This window comes from Poecilia mexicana, unplaced genomic scaffold, assembly GCF_051168715.1.
Source record: "Poecilia mexicana isolate PSO_F unplaced genomic scaffold, ASM5116871v1 scaffold_7, whole genome shotgun sequence".
Taxonomy (NCBI): Eukaryota; Metazoa; Chordata; class Actinopteri; order Cyprinodontiformes; family Poeciliidae; genus Poecilia; species Poecilia mexicana.
This window is the reverse complement of record NW_028263376.1, coordinates 22,589,374-22,611,708: the sequence shown is the minus strand read 5'-3', so window position 1 is coordinate 22,611,708 and position 22,335 is coordinate 22,589,374. Positions and strand designations below refer to the sequence as shown.

At 36.4% G+C, this 22,335-nt stretch overlaps 1 protein-coding gene across 4 annotated transcripts in view; it reads right to left on the bottom strand.

Moving 5' to 3' along the window:
• The window catches only part of LOC106905023 (membrane-associated guanylate kinase, WW and PDZ domain-containing protein 1-like), a 106,341-nt gene that overhangs the window by 40,755 nt on the left and 43,251 nt on the right, over positions 1-22,335 (bottom strand). For all 4 annotated transcript variants that reach the window (XM_088007265.1, XM_088007267.1, XM_088007266.1 and 1 more), the window contains exon 3: positions 818-937. In XM_088007265.1, coding sequence (XP_087863391.1) covers positions 818-937 — 120 coding nt within the window. The remainder of the gene's footprint in view (positions 1-817; positions 938-22,335) is intronic.

Here is a 22,335-nt window from a genome sequence, read left to right as displayed (position 1 = left end):
TATACAAGGTAAAAGTAATTTTATTTATATAGCGCATTTTCAGCAACAAGGCAATACAAAGTGCTTTACAGGAATTAAAAGGAAATACAAACAAAATAACAAACCAAAGGAAAGAGCATATATATATATATATATATATATATATATATATATATATATATATATATATATATATATATATATATATATATATATATATATATATATATATGCTACCCTACCCTAATATATATCAAAGATCTGTTCTACCCCTGATGTGTGGAGTGCCACGGACTCCTGTGGACAGGTATTTGACATTGTCTGTGTGAAAGAGAGTAACGTGCCAACACACAGCAGAGCCAGTGCCAAGCAGATTAATGTCGTAACATTTTCTCTCTCTCTTTCTCACTTGCTCTCTCTCTCTCTCTCTCTCTCTCTCTCTCTCTCTCTCTCTCTCTCATGCATACACACACACACAAACACACAAATCTGACTTAGCAGTGCATAACGCAGAGCCCAACAAACAATCAGGCATCCACATGTTTTACACACACAGGTTTGTGTCAGTCTGAGACTTAGCCTTGCACAACGCTGTCCTAATCAGAGTGAGAGGGGCAGATGTGGAGAGACCTGCTGTCTCCTGGATGAATCTCCCCCTCCCATCATGCACGGTCTAATCAGAATCAACTGGGTACACTGTCTTACAGCCTGCCTACATGCAGGAAAAAACTAAATATGATGGCTGCTATGCTCGCCAAATCTGTGGAGAATGAGGACACCTGCTCTATCGTGAGTCACATGAAGTGCCACTTTTGATTCTTGTCATCGTTCTCCTCACCGTCATATGTTCCTACTTCCAGTAGTGTGCCACTCTCCTCCAGTTGTAGGAAGTCCTCCACAGATAGGAAGTTGTAATCCAACCCTGGGACCTCTCCGTCTCGAGGGGGACGGGTCGTACCTGAGCAGAGGAGAAAACGGACATTTCTATCAATATGATTCTCAAATGACGATGAAAACAGGATTATTGTTTGAAGAACAACAACACGCTTCCTTAGCGCCTACAGCTGTGATAGTCTGTCGCTACATCCCAAGATTCCTTCGGCTGTCTGAGATGAGTGTGAGCCACCAAGAGGGGCTCTGAAATGAAGACGGTGTGATTGTAATTCAGCACCATCATTGGAAGCACACTGCCTGCGAATATTATGTCAAGAAATTAAATCAAGGATTGCATCTCGAGCAATCGCTTTGTCTCATGGGAAACTGCAGTCTGCCAAGTCCAGGTCCAAGAAAAAGGTCACCTTAAACAATGCACTCATGTTCATTCTGTAAACTTGCTCTTAGTGTAAATGTATGGATTTACTATGAAAACTGTGGTTTTGTTCAAATCTGCTGATCTTGCCGTTATTGGATTAGCTTCGGTATGTAATAATTTCCATGGTGTTTTACTAATTTCACAGTTGGACCATAAACTAAATATAGACATGGATAGTAAATAGTAAATCCTTTCAAAATTCTGATGAGACTGTCAGTCAAGATCACAGTTTCAAATTCCCTCTAAGGTTGTACTGGTTGAACAATTAGTGATTAATAATTAGTGCTCTGTGGTAATTTGCAGTGCAGTCAGAACAATTTGTAGGTGAAAGTTGACACCAAACGGTGGAGACGGGGGATATTATGTCTGTGACATTGGAAAAAAAACAAAAAAAACAATGGCAAGGCAGACGGTTCACATAAATTGGATCACATCTGTAGTCATGGCAGTAGTGCTTAAAGCATAATAGAATACACACAGTCATGCATATATTTCAAATAAACATCAGCTTTAATTCAGACATACCACTGTTTGACAGCTTGAAGAAAAAAACAGACATGCTGGGTTGATGACATTGTTAATTTAGAATAAAAAGAACAGTCTCTCCAAAAAAGAAGTTCTGATAGTTTTTCGTCCAAATTATTACAAAAACAACATATTCACACAAACATTGCATTACTATTAAAGTTATTTCACCACCTTCAGCTTCCCTTGTGGCTTCCGTGATGCTGAAAATATATCTGATGAAATATACATCATCATATTTAACACAGGACATCTGAGAATATGTTTATATATGGATGTAATCTACTAAATCTCCGATAAGTGTTTTTCACTGAGGTGTTGTGTTGGTTCCATCAATAAAATTATTTAAATGGCTGATGGGTAGATCATTTTAACACCTAATGTCACGAAAACCTTGCTATCCTGTATGACTGAAACATTTATGTAGTATTTTCGACAAAATTGATCGACACTAGCAATTGAACATTTTGTGATTGAACTGTTGAAACTTTATATATGCAAATATATAAGCAGTATGATATATAAGCAATATGATTTGCTTTACATTTAGTAGGGGAACATGTCTATAATGTAAAATGTTTAAGATAAAATAGGATTTGACAAAAAATAACATTTATCTTTTTAAAGTAGAACAAATAGAGTGGTGCAAACTAAAAATACGATTGTATTGTCCAAAATGAATTTAGATTTTTTTTTCCTCTAGTTGAGCAGCCTTAAGTTACACTAAATGATCCTATTCATCCTCAGAGTACACATTATATAAAAAATGAATCTTTCACAGTGATGAATTCTTCTATCCACACAGCGCGGGAAGTTATTGAATGGTTTATTGGGCATGAATATATTGTGAATCATGCATCCAGAGGATTTTGAACTCATCAGATCTCCACTAAACAGGAACATCAATGGGGGGGAAACAGACAAATGTTTTAATAACAAAATCGAAATAACAACTGAAGAATTGTATTTGTGAATGTGGTTTCTCGACCAGCAGATAAATGCCAATAGATGTCTAAGCCAAAGAGAACTAAATTTAACACAATTCTCACAGTTCATGAGCTGAATAAGTCTGGAACACATTTAACAAAATTGTATTAAGTAGTATATATATATATATATATATTTTTTTTAGGTTTTGTGGATTCATAATGAAAACTGTTGTCAAAATGTTTCTCAAAAGTACACATTAGGTTATTTTATATAAACATGTCTAAACTTAGTCTAAATGGAAGAAAAAGACTCAAAGTTTTCCGAAACATCAAGTTCTCCAACCTTGAACAATTTGGATTGAGTGTGTGTAGATGAAGGATGAATTGCTGGTGTGCCAGGGCCAAGTGAGTTACTTTTGCCTTCATGTCTCCATAACTAATGACTACCTCTCCATCTGGGGATGAAAGTTTAATACTGTGTACACAGTCTATAATTGCCTATAAATGACCAAATAACTGTAAGCAAACACACCCAAAGAGTAGGCCAGGCTCGCATGCACTTGAAGCCACCTCAAGCTTTTCTGACATGTCACTGAGTGAATCTTAATTAGTGCAGACAAAGCAACTGCATAGTACAGTATGGAATTAAGTGATTTATTATTGGGCCCTTGCTGCAATATTTGCGTACCAGCCCCATAGCAGCGACATGTATGTGCAGTTTGTGTCTCTAAGTTTTAATGTCCACATCACTGTTTTTTTACACGTGCAAAATATTTGCCGCAGATCCCACAAGCTTTAGTATTCGATGTGTAAAAAGAGTATGTTCCAGCACAATGGTGTAACAAAGATATAAAAATGTTAACCTGATGATGGTCTTTGAAGAGAAGTCAAAGAATCAACAAAGCAATAAGGCTCTTTTTTGGGTTCAAGCACTCTCACTATACAATTAAATAATATATTCTCCCCACTGTTGACAGATTACAGATACATACAGACCATAATCTTATACTTTATCTTATTTTTGTAAGGACAAGCTCACTAAGCCTTCTCATGTCTGAATGTTTACCTTAGTCTTGCCAGTATGCCAGCTCACACTGCATCCCTGAAGGTACATCCAGTCCACAAAGTACCATATAATGAGCTAGCTTTTACTAAGCCCTGCTCCATCCCACACCTGCGGTGCTAAGAAAACACAGATATTCTATTTCTGTTCCTATACTTGGAAAATTATACAAAAGGTAAACTGGCAATAGATAATAGATAAACTGACATAGTGCTCAGACTGTGAACAGACACAAATCCCTCACACGAAGAAAACAACATGATAAATCATCTAACAGTCGGTTTACAGCAGCAGCACACAAGCCTAGCACTGCTTTGTATTCACCTCAGCAGAGAGAGATGAGATGAAAGTGAAGGTGTCTGGGAGTTTGAATCATAGGAATGGGAGGTCCCCTGATAAAAGGCACTGTTTTTGAAGCTCAGCGTGCTTTAAAAAGAATGTCTTCTGTTATCGCAGCCATTTTCACCACAAACAGTGTCTCGGAGAGGCAGACTGATTCAAGTGTGCCAATATGAGAAGCTACTGGGCAGTTATTTACATCATCGTCACATCAAGCCATCCATAATGGACTCTCAGCCATTCATACATATCAAATAAATCGATGCAGCAATAAGACCTTCCTGTCTTAAGGCAAAATGTTAAAGGGAAGAAGCCAGAATCATTTTGGTTTCAGAACGTCTTAAACATAGCAGTGATGGGGCGACTATTTGGCATAATCAGTGACCACAATAATCTGCAAACATCACTATTTTTGGTCAGCAGATGATTTCATTGAATTTATCTTTCATTTACCTAAACATAAACAATGAATTTAACAAGGGTCACAAAATTTTCCCTCCAAGTTGCAGAGCATGAGGAGAATCCTCGAGGTACAAAAACAAAAAAAGATTCACATTTTTGTAAGCTATTGAATGCACTTTAAGGATAAAGTTGTCTAACTTTCTTTCTGCAGCGTTTTGTTTTGAATAACTGCTTAACATTTCTATGCACCCTTGATAAGTTAATGAGGTGTCAGCATGAATTAATGTGCAGACTTTGTGCATCCGAATACATTTACATCATACTGTTTTAATCACATTTAATTGTGTAGATAATGTTAATATCTAAATGAATCAGAATTAAACAAGGCAAACTAATAAATAATACATACAGTTAATAAATGCAGGTCATTTGTAATTTACATGGATTCTAAATTCTCAATTATTACAATTTGAATAGGTTTGATAGCAACCAACTATTTTCCCTTTGTAGATGTACCACTTTCATTTAAATCACATTATATTTGACACTGTGAAACCTGATGTTCTTTTTGTTTTGTAATCTGGATTCTTATCATTTTCTAAAATTAAATAATTAAATTATCAATTACTTATGTTATATTCAACTGTCAAAAGGTTTATTCCCTGTAGCTGTAGTTTTGTGAATTGAAAAACCTCAACACCTCAACTTTTACGTATTTCTTTTGCACAAAAGCAAGATGACACACAGCTGACCAGTCTTGCACTGTAATATGTGTAAATAAATATCATTACATCATCTAATGCTGTCCTGCATAATAAAAACCCATAACTTCGTTAAGATATTGTGAAAAATTTCCCTTAAGAGCAAAAGATTATGTTTGCCAGAATCAAACAATTCAAGTTGGGTAGAGACTGTAATCCCAGCTGAATGACAGACAGTCAAAAACCAGAGAGAGCGTCACTTGTTCCAGAGAACAACAGTAACAGTGGGGTCAGGCTCATCTCATCACTATCATTGTGGTGAGTCAATAGAGAAACAATGGCAGGCCACAGTCAGGCCTCGCTCTGATGTACTAACTTACTGCGACAGTCATCAATGTGTGTATTGTTCACTCACAGTTTGAGAAGTGTCTGTGTTTGGACGAATAGAAAATATAACACAAACGCACTTGATCTGTGGCGGTGCTGGAGCGTATGCCCTTTTGTGAGCAAGTTCTGCCATCAGCGTGAGCAGTGCTGCATTTTACAGTGCTGCCACAGATGAACAACATGCTGCAGTTCTTATTTTTGACAGTGGATGCTGCCGTAGGGAAGATCTGTCTGAAATCAACAAGTGGTAGCTGGTTAAGAATCTAAAGGAAGAACATTCCTACCGTTAACTCCACAGTATGATCTAGCGTTTGAAGTTTACAGAAGATTTCAAAACATGTACTCCTTTTGTGGTTACGATCAGCTGTTCACTTTCCCCCTATAAACAAGCAAGCCCTCAGATTGTACCCTGCTGCATTCCAGTTTGGCAAGCGCCACATTGACTGCCTGCAGAAATTTACAAAGCGGGATTGTACACAACAAGATGAATCAACAGAATCCCAATAATGAGAGAGAAATTTTATTTTCTTTAGAAGTTTACATCCATAGTATTTGGGAAACTTTCAGTGAAACTATATTAAGGTTGAATATTTTGGTATCCTTCCTACGCGTTTCTCATAATATTCTCCATTTGTGGATCTTTTCTCCTGACAGTACTGGCGTGCCCGAGTCAGTTTTGTAGGCCGCTTTGTTCACACACCTTTTTAGCTCTGCTCACTGATTTTCCATGGGACTGAAATTCAGATAATAGACTTTGTTATCCATGAACCACTTTGAACTAATTTGGCACTTCACTTAATATCCTTGTTCAATATGGAATAAGTGCCTCAATCTGTACTTCATGATGCCGTCTATTCAGTAATATACACCAGTACCTCCTACAAGCAAATATTTCTCTTTCTTTGATCTTCCCGGAATATTTGATAACCAAATCACTGCAGGGAAATCAGACCATCCCACCCATCTGCATACCTCAAATAAGCTTTTGAAAAGGGGATTTTACATAGTCAAGTGTCAAGTGTGATGAAGTCAGCAGCTGTGACTGTTAAAAAAAAAGCATTTCTTTTTGTTTGGCTGGGGTTAGTAATGCCATATTAGTCGTGATGCTCATGTAGATGTTGCTACTAAAACAGAAGGATGCTAAACAACTTTAGAAGCTCTCCAGGAACACATCACCTTACAGTACAGATATTAAGTTGAAGAGGCTGCATGTCTTGTTCTTGCAGACTATAGCTTCACCACATACTATTCTGTCTCACTTGAGCCATCACAGACACTCTCTGTAGAGTGATGATCTAATCATTGGTCAAAAATCCTGCACATGTCTAAGCCTACACAAATGATTAGAAAAAGCACTCTCCCAGGGTATTTAATCTATTTATCTTTGTCCATTATTTTGTTAAGGTTGTTCAAGCTGCTGCTAGAGCTCACAAGTTTGCAAAAAAAGCTGTGCATGATGGAATAAAATCCTTAAACGTATCACTGAAATGGCATTATACAGCATATGGAAAAAAAGTCGGGAACAATGAAAAAATATGTATTCAAACAGAAATATTTTTAATGAACACATTCATTTATATTGCAAGATGATAAAAAGGGATACCCAAGCTCACTATTAATCATGATGGTGAAAAAAAAATTAAAATTAAATTTTACTGAAAACAATCTACAAGCATTTCCTGCTGAGCTGTTCCATTTAGGACCACAAACCACAATTTATATAGAGGTCAGTGTAAAGTGCTTTCGCTGCTAGAGCTCTGAAGTCCAGCATGTTTTGTGAAGTAAACAGTGAATCTTGTATCTGGGCAGAAGACTGCAGGGTTGTGTCTGGTAGTAGGAAACAATCAAGATACCTATTAACTAATAGGTATCATTTGCGAAAGCTGTCTGTGGTACAGGGCTGCACAGTGGCGCAGTTGGTAGAGCTGTTGCCTTGCAGCAAGAAGGTTCTGGGTTCGATTCCCAGCCCCGGTCTTTCTGCATGGAGTTTGCATGTTCTCCCTGTGCATGCGTGGGTTTTCTCCGGGTTCTCCGGTTTCCTCCCACAGTCCAAAAACATGACTGTCAGGTTAATTGGCCTTTCCAAATTGCCCCTAGGTGTGAGTGTGTGTGTGCATGGTTGTTTGTCCTGTGTGTCTCTGTGTTGCCCTGCGACAGACTGGCGACCTGTCCAGGGTGTACCCCACCTCTTGCCCGGAACGTGAGCTGGAGATAGGCACCAGCACCCCTCCCGACCCCACTGAGGGACAAGGGTGACAGAAAATGGATGGATGGATGGATGTCTGTGGTACAGTCAGGAAAAGGTACGCCAATGATGGCATCATGGGCATTTTGTTTAACACCTTATCAAAGCAAAGAAACAGTTCTCTGCACCATCTGTCTCTGGCAATACAGCTGGATCTCAGCACTCCTGTAAACGTTGTTGCAAGACAACTGAGGCTGTCAGACACATGGGAATTTTTAGGTATGATATACAAAAGCAGAGGCAGCAAGAAGCAAAGGTAGCTGTGTGAAGTAAATGTAGCTGTGTGCATCAGTGACCAGGAACATTTGGTGAATATTTTAAAATGAGATAAAGCAACGTTTTATGTCCTGGTGACATTATTTCAGAGCAATATGTCCTGGAAGCACCAACCAGTCACAGTTATATGTGAACTGCTGCAAAATGTAACAACATTTCTGGCTAAGATCAGTTACTGGCCACATGCTGTGCATGACAACAGTAGTTTTCAACCTACTTTCTTTTTTGTTGTTATTCCTTTGCAGTGTTTTTTTTTTTTTACGAATATTATTAATTCTGTTCATGTAATCGTTTATTTATAATCGTTATTTTTTTAAATAAATCAGACAGAAAGACAACTTGCAAGTGCAAAGAAATCTCAATATAAATATGCGCTTTCAAGAATATCAGAGTTCAGTCATCTGCTTGTGGATTGCTTTTACTTAAAGAATGATTTTATATTACCCTGAGCTTTTATGAAATATAACTAGGCCGGCCAAGGCAAAATAATCAATTTACTTCAGTGTGTTATTGCAATGTTTGATGTTACCAATTCCAAGTCAGGCTGTATTATTAAAAAACACAATCTTTTTGCAAGTAAGAACTACCATTTCTGACTTTTGTAAACCGGGAATCATGCACTTAGCAATGCTGGTAGTGAACATCAGATTAGAAATCTCAAGGATAAAACAAATGTTTTTACTGTAGGATCTCAAGTGCACATCAAGTTCAGGAGGTTTTGTGTTGAACAGGATGCATAGCTTTGGTTTATTATCGTGTTTTTAGCTTAAAATAACTTAACACTTGTTTAATAAGGAACATAAATATCTTTATTGTAATTTTAACACCAAAAAATATTCAAAATATTATCCTGATTGGGTGCAGGGGTCTATAAAAATATAAGAGGTAAATATAATGCCAAGAATTTTGCCAATCAAGGCACAAATTCTAGCAGCTTTTGGCAAACAAAAAATTGACACTTGCCAAAAAAAAAAAAAAATGTACGTGACTATTCCTTGAGTTGGTTCCTTTTCAAAGGGAAATCTGCTGAAAGAACTTTAACACTTATAACCAAAGATGCAAAATCACATATCCTGTAGATGCTGAACTTGTACCAATTTATTTAATTTTCAAAACAAACATCAAAGTTCTTGACAGAAACTTGAAAAGGAAAGAAATTACCACTGATGCACTTCACTGAATGCAGTATCCGCCTGCGTGCTTCTTACAAACACCCAAGCGTCAACCAATATCTGAAAGAAGTAGCAGAAGTGAAAATATTTTTAAAAGGATCAGAAAAAATTATAAATTACAATGATGATGTACTCAAACATCCCAAAATCAAATTAAAACCTAAATTTGTTTAAATTTTATTGACTCTAATGTTGGTAAAGGTAGATTTTCTGTTTGAACTTCTGTCTGTCAAGAAAAAAAAAAAATCTTACAACTTATTAGGGAATTACAGGCTCATTTTTCTGTGTAGAAAATGCTTGCACCTTTGTGTGTTCTCCCAAACTGAAAGATTAGAGCCAGGAAAGATGAAGCTTCTGTCTCAACATCCCAGCAAGGTTCAGTTCAGCTGAAGTATTCAACAAACAAAGGGCTCTTTCATAGAAAGCAGCTAGTGTTTAAACCAAAAAGGACCCACAGCACAAACCCAGATGAAAGCCAAAAGATTATTTTTCATCAGTCAAATAAAAAGGGTAAAAAGCACAAAACCTCTACACATTTTACAAGTCAAAACTGTAACTCAAGCTAGATTTAAAAATATAAACACAAAACTTCACTTTGGATTGTATGAGATACTTTTACATTGCTTATGGTTAAAATACAGAACATGTATTGGATGGATGGATGGATGGATGGATGGACAGATGTGTAGATTAGTATAACAGAGTAGTGGCCTGTTCAGGGTGTACTCTGTCTTTTTCTCACTCTAAACAAATACCTAATATGCAAAAAATAAATGAGACATTATGATAAAAGTGTTTCTACGTATTTGAAGAATCATTTCATCAAGTACTTTTTACTCTTATGTTATTGAGTAAGAATACCTATATAAGATCGTAGCTTAAGTCTCGACCCCAATAGATTTTTGATACACAATAGATATTATTTCTAGAATTGTAACAGTCAATGCGTCTCATCAGTTTAACAGAGAAGGAATAATTATTTTTATTCTATTTTACGTAAAAGTAATTTCATTTTGCGGTGACTTTTTTTTAAATTATAATAACATACTTAAACACAGTAAAAACGGTATTTTTACTCTAGGCTATGAAAGACTGAGACTCTAATATCAGAACAAGCCTAAGCTTAATTTCTAGTAGTTTACAAGCTTTGTAACACAGTACTGCTTAGACTTCTGTGGCCTAACTGTCCATTATGTGACAATTACAATTATAAAATGGAAAAGGGCGGTGGGAGGAATTAAGATTTTTGAGTTCAGTTTATGATGAAGACATACTCCTGATTTCTGGATCTATTAAGCCGTTTAAGAAAATGTATTGAGATCCTCCCATGCACTGTATCTATATTATAAGAAAATAACCTTCCGTTTTTGGAGACTTTGCTTTTCAGTGAAATGCAGAGACATGATTCACATTATTTGACCACTGTTGTTGTGCCACCTTTTCCCACATAGTAAGGAAGTAATTTAATATATCTGACATATTCCAGGATTTATAGCAGGCAAATACAGGAGACGGTTTTGAGGAGTGGCAAGGTTTACACAACAAAACAGATGTTTTCCACGCATGATTGAGTTCGAAGCCTAAACATCAACATGAATCCATTCCTAGAGGCATGGAGGGAGATGTGACAGGGTGCATCTGCCAAATGGTGGAATAGGATAAAAAAGGAGATGGAGAGGAAGAAAGAGGATGAAAGAAGGACAGACACATGACAGACAAAAAAAAAAAAAATCACGTAATGGTCACTTGAAATCTCTGACTAACTCACACGTTCTACCCCACTGTCTCCTCTTAACGAAGAAATAAAAACTGAGGAGCAAAACATGCAAACGACCCCGGTGGCTGGTTACGTGGCACTTTCTCTGCTTTTTATGTTATCAGGTTATTGTGGGAATCAAATCCCACAATTTGAACGTGAAACAAAAAAAATAAGTCGGGACATGTTTACAAATGTTTGCGCGAGTGCAGTATTGATCTGAGCACTGCTAAAAGGATAAAGGGTTTCAGGAGAGCCTGGCTTTGTCTCTGTCATGTCACCAACATTGTCTTTACAGTATGTCCATGTGTCTTCTTTACAGCTACCCCGTCTAAAGCTTTGCAAAAATAGTAACGCTAAAGCAAGTAGTCAAAATGGGGTCAGCAGACAGTCTGACAAATTTGCAGCACTTTGAGAGAAAAACTGCTGCTTTTAGTAAACTCAAATGTTTTTGTAGCTGCTTTTCTCTGTAACATCATTAAAGCAGATTAAGATTATTTGAAATACTAATACACTAATGACAGCTTAACTATATGGCTGTATATCAATTCACCTGTGTTGAAATACAACCATGTTCCTATCAACTCAGATCAGCTTCTCAGTCTCTCCTGAAGGAAAGCACGTTTCCACAACATGATACCACCACCACCATGTTTCATGTTGGGGGTGGTATAAGCAATGTGACATGCAGCGGTAGTTTTACCGCACACACAGCATGTAGGCCAATAGGTTCAACCATGGGCGGAAAATGATCTAATCGAAGTATCCAGAGGGAAAACATATGCACAGGGAGAACAGGGAAACTCCATGAGGAAAAAAGAACCGTGGCCAGGATTTAAATCTAGAACCTTCTCGCTGCAACACAATAGTGCAACAAATCGTGCCACTGTGCCACCATTCATGTAAAAAGAACATTTGGTAACACTTTATTTGAAGGGGGGTGAATAAGACTGTCATGACAGTCATAAACATGACATAACACCTGTCATGAACATGAATAAGCCTTCATGAATATTTATGAATGTTGTCATAAAGCGTCATTCGGTGAATTATGACACTTTTAATACGAAGTTGACATTATTCAAAATGTCTTTGTTATGACAACTTGACATTAACCAGGAAATCATCACTGTTTAAACTTTACCTTTAATAACATAAAGTTACCTCATTTTTAAAGTGCAATCATTAATTCTTTTATAACACATTTATATCAGTAATGATTTCTTGGTTAATGTCAAGTTGTCATAACAAAGACATTTTGAATAATGTCAACTTTGTATTAAAAGTGTCATAATTTACCGAATGACGCTTTATGACAACAGTCATAAATATTCATGAAGGCTTATTCATGTTCATGACAGGTGTTATGTCATGTTTATGACGGTGTCATGACAGTCTTATTCAACCCCCCTTCAAATAAAGTGTTACCGAACATTTATACAAACCTTGAATGATTTTCATATATGAGAAGGTTTTCAAATTAGGCAGAAGAGAGGAGGGGTCAGGGGGTTTAAGAAAGCTACTCTAGACTCAACTGTTGGAGCAACAACAATGGTTGTTAAAATACAACCTTATCATAGCAGGAAGCTACAACTGAGGTAAAGTTTGCTTATCGTCCCCTTGGTTCTCTGTCCTAAATTTAGCCAACTTGTATAGCATTTACAGTAAACACACACGGAATGCACAGCACAAAATCAACAGTCGTGGAGATAAAGAACAAAAAAGCAGAAGTGTAAACACACATACAGCATACTGTAGTCTGTTAGGAGTGTGAACTATAAATATAAGGTTAGTAAGGATAGGATCTGTCCTCATTGGCAGTTCATAAAAAGATTCAGAGGCAGGGGACCTGTGTCCCTCAAGTAGCCTGTTTGAGTGCCTGCTATGACCCACATCCTACCTCCTAATACTGGGCCACTTACACACTGTGACTGAACATGTACCATAAGCTGCAGGAACATCAGAACAGCCCTAAGATATTAATTACACACCTTGAAGTTGCACACAGAATGAAATAGGATCCCTATGGAGTAACTCAGGATGTGACTCTTGATAGCCATTTAACAGCTTCAGTTCAGAAACACACACACACAAAAAATTTCATATAGAAAATAAATAAAATTGCATTTAATAATACTGGGACTGCATGAGATTAAAACTTCCTGCTCAAAACTAAATTATGTTTAGATAAAATATACACATTAGATTGCTTTAGTTTTTATCTGAGCATTCTTCATACAAGATATCAAAAATAAGAGGAAACACAAGAAATAAATCCTGACATACACATGTTTAATCAAATGCTTTAAAAGTTAACTTTGAAACTGAATACACAAAGAAAAATCTCTCTTTTTGTGTTAATTTTTTTTAGTATTTTATCACCAGAAAACAGACGTTTATCAAAGATAAACATGATTTTACAAGTGTTGAACATATCCTGTTAGTACATATAGCAGAAAGATAATTCACATTTCTTAAGCCTCTTAAGTTACAAGTTCACACAAGCTCAGCAGATTTAAACTGAGAGGTGAGGTGTTATCTGGGTAGCCTGACAAAATATTTTATTACTAATGAATGACATAAGTTAGCCAAACCAGACCAGTCAAATATATCCATAGGCATCATGAGATCATTTAAGATGTTCTGATGCATCAGTCATTCTAGTTAAGCCAACAAGCATTTTTAAATTGAATGTCTGCATTCATTTTTTGCAAGAATAATTAAATTAGTTCATGAAATTTATGAAAATGAACACAATGTTTTGCTACTACTTTATTAAATCTTTTTTATGTAAAATCTCTTTCTACTCATGCACCCTAAAAATAATTTTCTAATTTCCTTCCATGTTTCTGAGCATATTTCTCAGGCTAAAAGTTGAGAAAGAGAAGAATACATGTAGAAGCCATTAAACAGGATAAGATGGCCTAACCTCAGAGCTGACATGTTGAACCACTGCAAATTAAATTGGTAACACTTTATTTGAAGGGGTGTGCACAAGACTGACATGACACTTTCATAAACATGACATAAAACCTGTCATGAACATAAAGAAGTCTTTATGAATGTTAATGACAGTTGTCATGAAGTGTCATTCGGTAAAAAATAATGACACTTTTAATGCAAAGTTGCTCTAAAAGTTGCATTGAAAGTCCATTAAAAATGCCAACTGTGCATTAAATTATCATAATGTCCAAAATCATGCAAAGTTGGCAGTTCAAATAAAGTGTTACCATTAAATTTTATCCATACAAATTAGCTTAACCAAAACATCCAACAAAGTTGAATTTAATTTTATTTCTAATACTATAATAAGAAGAAAAATCTATAGCACAAACAAACAAAAACAGCACCATATCTCAGTCCATCACCTCATGGGACACACCAAATAGTAAAAGGCTGAACAGGTTCTGAAAAGGTTTATCTTTTAAAAATCAACATCGCAGCAATGCTTCGCTGTGGACAAGCATTAGATAGATGAAACCAAAGTATAAACAACATTCATTCAAAATCATAACCTCTAGCAAACCTTCAAGCATGATGGTGATAGGTTCATTTTTGGGTTTGTTTCACTGTGACATGACTTTGGCACAGTGAAGTAATTAAGTAAACCACGAACTCCATTGTGTTTAAAAGTATTCCTAAATGAAATATAAGGCCACCCGCCAACAGATGAAGCTTGTTTGATTAAAGGTATCAAGAAATAGACAGCAGAGTCACTTAACAGTAACAAACCTACTGTTAAGTGTTATTACAGATGAATGTCAAACCAGGCCAATCAAACATATCCATAGACATCATAGATATAATTTAACCCCTACGTTAGAAACAATCAAGGAATTAAAGCAGCAGTGTGTAACTATTACAAAGAATAACTACACACTGCTTTTTACATATTTGTTAAAGATGTCACCACAACATAGTGACAGTTTCAACAAATACATACAAAGCATATTAAAAATTTTATGAAGGTTACATAGTGCAGCTTTGAGTTTGAATACAGTCCCTGCATCTCATCTTAGAGGTAGAGCCTAATAAACTAGAATATTATCAAAAATATTTTAGGAAAATGAATTAAAAAAGGTAAAACACACATTATGTACATCTACACAAAATTGTAAAGGAAAAATAAAAATAGGCTTTTTAATGAAGAAATGCTATGGGTTGTTTCTAACATGGACAACCTCCAAAAAAGAGTAAGACACAAAACAATATTTGCTAAAGAAGCTGGTTTTAATGAATGCTGTATCTAAAAATTCTAATGGAAAGTTGAGAGGAAGGAAAAGGTGTGGACCCGGACTAGAGACAACCACAGTCTTTATCTGCTTGTGTAGCAAAGCCCTTCACTCTGAATTGAAGAGTACACTTCAGCACAACAAGAGTCTGACATGGAGGTCTTACTTGTTATTCAACATCCTAACTTTTCAGAAGAAATACAATTTTGCAATGCAGTTGGAAATTGAGGTCCCAGACTCTAGAGAAGGAGTGAGTGCTACAACCATCTAGCATAAAATTTTAGAGCAGCTCATGCTTCCTTCTGCTGACAAGCTTTAAGGAGATGCTAATTTTATTCTCCAGTCACACTTGGAATCTGCACACACTGCCAAAAGGACCAAATACCTGCTTTAATAACCTTAGTATATGTGCTCATATGGCCAGTAAATTTAACTGACCTACATCCTTCTCTATAGAGAATTATTCGAGTATTGTCAAAAGGAAAATGACAGACACCAGATCCAACAATTCAGATGGCCTAAAGGTCACTATTAAAGCAACCTGAGATTCCCGGACACCTCAGCAGAGCTGCAGGCTGATCATCAGTGCTGTCACCTCTGCACGCTGGTGAGACCCGAGGAGCCTGTGGGGATTTATCTTATGAATATGTAAATATTTTTTATGTCCCACCAACTACAGAGGTACAGTAAAGGGCTCTGAATTGTGTTCTGTTTTTTCTCCCGGGAACTAAAAGAGAAAATGTTGCAACATTTCAGATGTTACACATGCAGATCCTTTATCTTTTCCCTCCATGGCTTTTAGACTTATATTACGCAATGATGGGTCGAGTTTTATTTCGAAAGCAGGAAAATTATTTTCACTCTTGAATGACAATGGATGGGATGATTAGAGTTAAACTATTATTTCTATGTATGTGTTTTACAAGTAAAATGAACATGTAAAAGGCTACAAATTATGAAATGGTGCATTGGATGTTCAATGCACCAAGTCAAAAATAATAACCAAGTGAGATCAATTTCTCCATTTGCTCCCTTTTACTAAGCTCCAATGGTGACAATGAAAGCTAATATTATATCTACTTTAACTGAGACAGAAACCTGTCCCTAATTTAAATACCAACAACAATCACATCCTTATATCCAGGTGAAAACTGCCCTCCAGAGTATTAACAATAGACATTGCGCTGACAGCACTATGTTGCCATCTAATACCCTTCATCACCTTCCTGCTGTTGATGGTCTGGGGAGCTTCCACTTATTGTCTAACACTGACACACACACTTGCAGTCACACACAAACACATGCAACATCTGCTGTTTTTAACCCCCGCTGCTTTTTATGTGTGAGCATGGCAGGGAGTGCATACGAGAACAAGAACTGACCAGAGAGTGAGATTAACCTTAGATGAAGGGATTGGAACTAATGTAAGAAAATTGGTGTTTTCCTTATGAGGGGAAAAAAAAGCCAAGCAGTTTTAGGTAAATAACAGAAACAGCAAGAGGTCTGCACTGGACAAACATTTTAGTGCGTAACTACAAAGGAGTAACATGCTGTGTATTTAAAATAGGGTATTAAAATCGTAACTCCAGCACAAACCAGAATTTGTTTCCAGAATAAACAGAAGCTTTGCGTTGATGCGGAACATGTGTTGTGAAAACAGAAAACAAACTGAAAATACATGAACATCTTTGGGCAAGACAGCTGAACAGGAGCAGAGACGGCAAACAGCCGCAGAGGGAGTTAGCAGGGAACTCTCCTGGGCCTTTAAGCCAATTATCAGAGCTACATTGATTGAAGCAGCACTTTAAGGCCTCGTCTACACAAGCAGCCCTTTAATACACTGGTCAAGAGAAGAGAGTGTCTCAACCACAAATTATGCAAAGATGGCAATTTCCGCCCATTATGGTGTCACAGGGACAAATCCTTTTGGACATGCTCATGTAAATATCTTTTTTTTTTTTTTTTTTTTTTTTTTCAAATTGAAAGATTTCAAATATTATAATATAAAGGCACTGGTCAAGAAAGGGGCTGGTTTATTGATTCCAGAGCAAAAACATGACATGTTTGGATCGAGCACATTTTATGAAATAGCCGCAAAAAGATAATTAGCAGATGTAATATAAAAATGCATTTGAAGCCTGAAGTGGGCATTGGAGTTACAAATGTGAGTAATGAAGAAGAACCTGATTCAGTAGCTTTTCCACCTGGTCTTTGCACTTACCGAACTTCATTTTTACCCTTCAAATTCAGGTGTAGCTGAATTTGGAGCTTTTCATCGTTGATATGACTTTTAGTTTTCTACAAACTCAATTAGTCAATTCAAAGCAAAGGAGCCACTAATAATAAAAAAAACTTGGAGAAAAATCAGATATCAATCTTTAAGGCTCATATGTTGACTGAAGTTGCATGTAAGTGAGAAAAACAAAGATCTGTGACCTGATTTGAACTCAAGACTCAAGAATTCATTTGAAGTCATGCTCTTAAGACTTAAAACATGACTCATGTAACGGTGAAGGAAAATCCTAGGTTTATACATTGTTCTATTTTTGAGGTTGTTCAATTAAAAGTAATATGTGGAAAAAGTGGCATTATAAGATTATATTCAGAATAAATACACAGATAAACAAAATAAGTAAATGCTCTAACAGGAATGTATATCATATATTCTCCTGTGAAAATGTCAATTTAATAAGACAAAGGAGTACATGATTGGATGGTGGACTACACAACATTTATTAAATGAGAGTTATTAAAGACTTACAAGATAAACTGGAAAAGATGACTTGTGAAAATCTTTTGTTTAGCTAACAAAGCTTCATATGGCAAAAAAATATATATATATATATTTTTTTTTTTCCCCAACACTAAGGCAATGATTTTCTCTTTAAAAGCTGAATCTTGTGTCAAAAAATAAATTAAACATTAATTTAAATCCACTTTGTACAAACCTTTGATTTACATGAAACCTTGACGGACCTTGGGATCTTACTAAATATTACGCTTTGACAGCTTTCCTTCAATTAGTACTTCCATAAAACTTTAAAGGGAATGCTGGCCTATAATGATTTATGAAGAGAATAATGAGTGAATCAATGTAGTAAAAGCCCTTAGAAAATGATTAAGCAAATAGCCACTCCGCTCCAGATCCTGCCCATGGTTAAAGGTGCAGTTAGAAGCACACCGTGCTGAATTAGGCCCAGTTAACTAAAACTGGGTTAGGGGAAGCTTCAACACCAATCTGTAATGCCTTATTGTGTTTCAAAACGTCTCTTTTACTACAATTTCTGGTGGCACAAAAACTTATCTATGAACAGCACATACAACTTTCAGTTTAACACATTTTCATAAATAAAAATCTGGAGTAAAATGAGGTTTAACTTATTTTACTCTGAGTAAAATCTAAGCACTGCTATTGAGGACATATTGCTCACATAACAATAGTTATTATCTTGGAAGGAATACTTTAAATGAAAACACTGCATGCTGTCCTTACCCATTTGCCCCTTACACTCCAGCGCACCTGTTGTGTTATTTGTGGTCACTATTCTTGAAGGGAAAAGTGGGGATATTCAGTTGGTTGTAGTTTGCCATTTGAGCTTCAGCATCCTACTACCTGAACCAAGCTAAATGTCTTCTCCAGGTATCAATGCAACACATACAACAATATAAATGTTTTTGTCTGTCTGAAACTCTGGTATACATTATTTTCTCTGTGAGAGAATATTTTATTTACGGTTAAACAACAATACAACTACAGTTGTGTTGCATTTGAAATATACCAGATAGTTAATTCTTCTACTCACGCAAGTAATTTTCCACAGGCCCTTAAAACCTTAGTAACTAAGCTAGGACTGCAGCTAGTGATTATGTTAGTAATCGCTAGCTATAAATAAAACTGACACATTCTGCAGATTTTTTACTTACCGCTTAAGTTTATATTACACAATATTAGAAATGTATATGAAAATGCAAATAAATAAATAATTCAAAGTATAAATAAATATTTTCTTCCCTAAAATGTAATAACATAGCATTTCTTTAGTGAATGTTTGAACATTTGTTGCAAAGGATGAATCTGCAGCTAAAAATACTGTAACACCAATATGTGAAAAGCTCAACCCTTTCTGCTTGACTTAGCATCAACTTAATGTAGCGGGGATCAAATGATTATCTTTTTCAATTCACTGATTATTAATTGCATAACAAAAGGTGCTAAGAAGGAGATTTATTTATTTATTTTTTTTTTTACAGAAGTTGCACCAGGTGAAACTGAAACTATGCCACTTGAGGAGTTCTGTGGAATTGGTTGAAATCTTAATTAGCAGAACAGGGCTACTTTGCTTCATTTGGCAATTATTAATCTAATCAAACAAAGGTCTGGGGTTCCTCAAGGCTCCATTTTCTGGCCATTTTTTTGTACATCTATTTGTTCCCTCTAACTATGTTTTCTTTCAGTGAAACCACATGGATGAACACTTATGAAGCCCATATCAAGAAGTTAATGAGTCATAATTTCCACCAGCCTAATGCATAAAAATCAGAAGCTATTTTTTACAGTCACAAAATTATAAGATTAGATATCAGAACTCAACTGGACTAAAACAGCTGAAAAGCAAATGAGGAAGAAACCTGCCATTATGGAATCAAATAAAATTTTATCATGTAACTAAATCTGCTTACTACTCACTTAAAACATTGTCAGAGTATCTTATCGACATAAGATGCACACACACACACACACACACACATCCACGCGCACACGCACTAAACTGCATGCTTTTGTTTTTTACATTACTTTTTAAATAATGATAATAATAATCAGGTGGCTGCAGCTCCCCCAGAGTTCTGGATCATATTACACTAGTCACCAGTCTTACACCAGTCTAAGTCTTTGTAATATTATACATTTTAAATACATGTCAGATTTATTGAGCAGGTGCGACCCTTAGACCTCTGAGGTTATAGGATAACTGTTCCCTCTTATGTTCTCAGGTTTGGAACTAATCAAAGCGAGGCATCATTTAGTTTCCATGCTCTTAAATTATGGAACAAACTCCCTGAAAGTCTAAGAGGTGCAGAAACCTTTGCCAAGACATAAACATATCATTTACTTTACCAGATTAACTTGTAGACATATTCTGGCAAATGTTTTTCTTGCTTTGAATCAGTGTTGTGTTCAAGACCACCTAACCCGAGACCAAGACGAGACCAAGACCAGAGTGTATCGAGACCGAGACAAGACCAAGACTTTTAGGGTCCGAGACCAAGTCAAGACCAAGACCGATGAAAGACGAGACCGAGTCAAGACCAAGACCAGCGGTCCACGCTACATGATACAATAAAATGCAAAATATGATCGAAATTGCTTCTCAAAATAATCTGAAAGATCCATATTCCCATAAAAAACACCTAGATATTAAATACTTAATACATTTTACCAATATTAAATATTCCATTTCTGTGTTACAATGTGTGATGGTCTCGTGCCATCCCTAAAAACATAACACCCTGGGCATTTGCCCATATTGCTCATGTAAGAAACCACCACTGTCTGCACCATTAAACATAGCAATTGAGGCAATGCCCTGACGGTAAATAACGCTCCACTATGAACACTGACCAAGGAGCAACAAGCAAGAAGTAACCAAACAGAAGGCGCTCACCGTGACTGTTTTCACTCTCTATCCCAGTACATGAAGCCAGGTAGTCTGACACCATGGCAGACATTACAGCTGCCACTTTGAACAAAAACAATCAAAGAGTGCATGCTCTGCATGCTCTTTCTTTCTTGTGTTTTAGTTATTTGTTAATTTAAATATCAACGTACATAATTAAATAAAATAATGATGTAGTGTACAGAGAGCATTACAAGAACAAAGAACGGGTGTTCTGTCAGGTCAGATCGTCATACACTTAGCACAAACTCATGGTGTTTTGTCAGATCAGCATACGTTGTCAGATAGTCGTACGCTTAGCTCAAACATGCATACGCTGTTATTACCATATGATTTTATTTAATCAGCAACATAGAATCATGACGTAGATCATTATTAACAGTTATTAACTGTTGTATGGCATCCAGCTGCAGCCAGACCTGCTTTAAATACACTTTGAAACCATGACAACGCATGTATATCTATCTAGTTATCATATTATGTCATATTATAAACAATTTAATTACTTATTTTCGTCATAACTTGTTGCGTATGCTGAACTGACAACTCCACTGACGGTCGAACTTCTTAAGGCGCATGCGTTGGCATGGTACTCACTGCATGTATGCTAGCAACATAGAATCATGACGTAGATCGTCATACACTTTGTTATTAACAGTTGTATGGCGTCCTGACTTAGCGGTTAAGTGAGTTTTACACGGGCCTGTGTTGTAGCTGACTCCAGCAGCAGCCAGACCTGCTTTAAATACACTTTGAAACCATGCCAACACATGTATATCTATATAGTTATCATCGAAAACAATTTAATGACTTATTTTCGTCATAACTTGTTGCATGTGGTGAACTGACAACTCCTCTGACTGTCGGACTTCTTAATGCGCATGCGCAGGCATGGTACTCACTGCATGTATGCTATTCTGACAGCGTATGGCTATCTGATAGAACAACGGCTCTCAGTGAGTGACACTCCAGTCCTATCTATAAGTAAAGAGCAGTGGAGAAGAATCGACTGTTTCTGAATGTCACATCACTATATTGCAGACTTTTGGACATAGGGTTGTCCCATATATGCGACAAGACAGTCAACATCTCCGCACAATAACTCAGACAGTGAGTGACTTTTTTCATCACAATGCTTATGTGTCTCTGCAGCTAGCTTTGCTAACATCACGTTAACGGAGCTTACCTTCTTTGAGCTACTTTTCTAAGTGACGAAAATAGTTAGACGTTGTCCCCACCGTCTGTGAAAGCGAAGCGCTGCTGAGTTAGCTGTGGCCATCGGATTTCTTACTATTTATGCAGCGCTATTATATTACTGACGATTAGACAAACATTTTCTGCC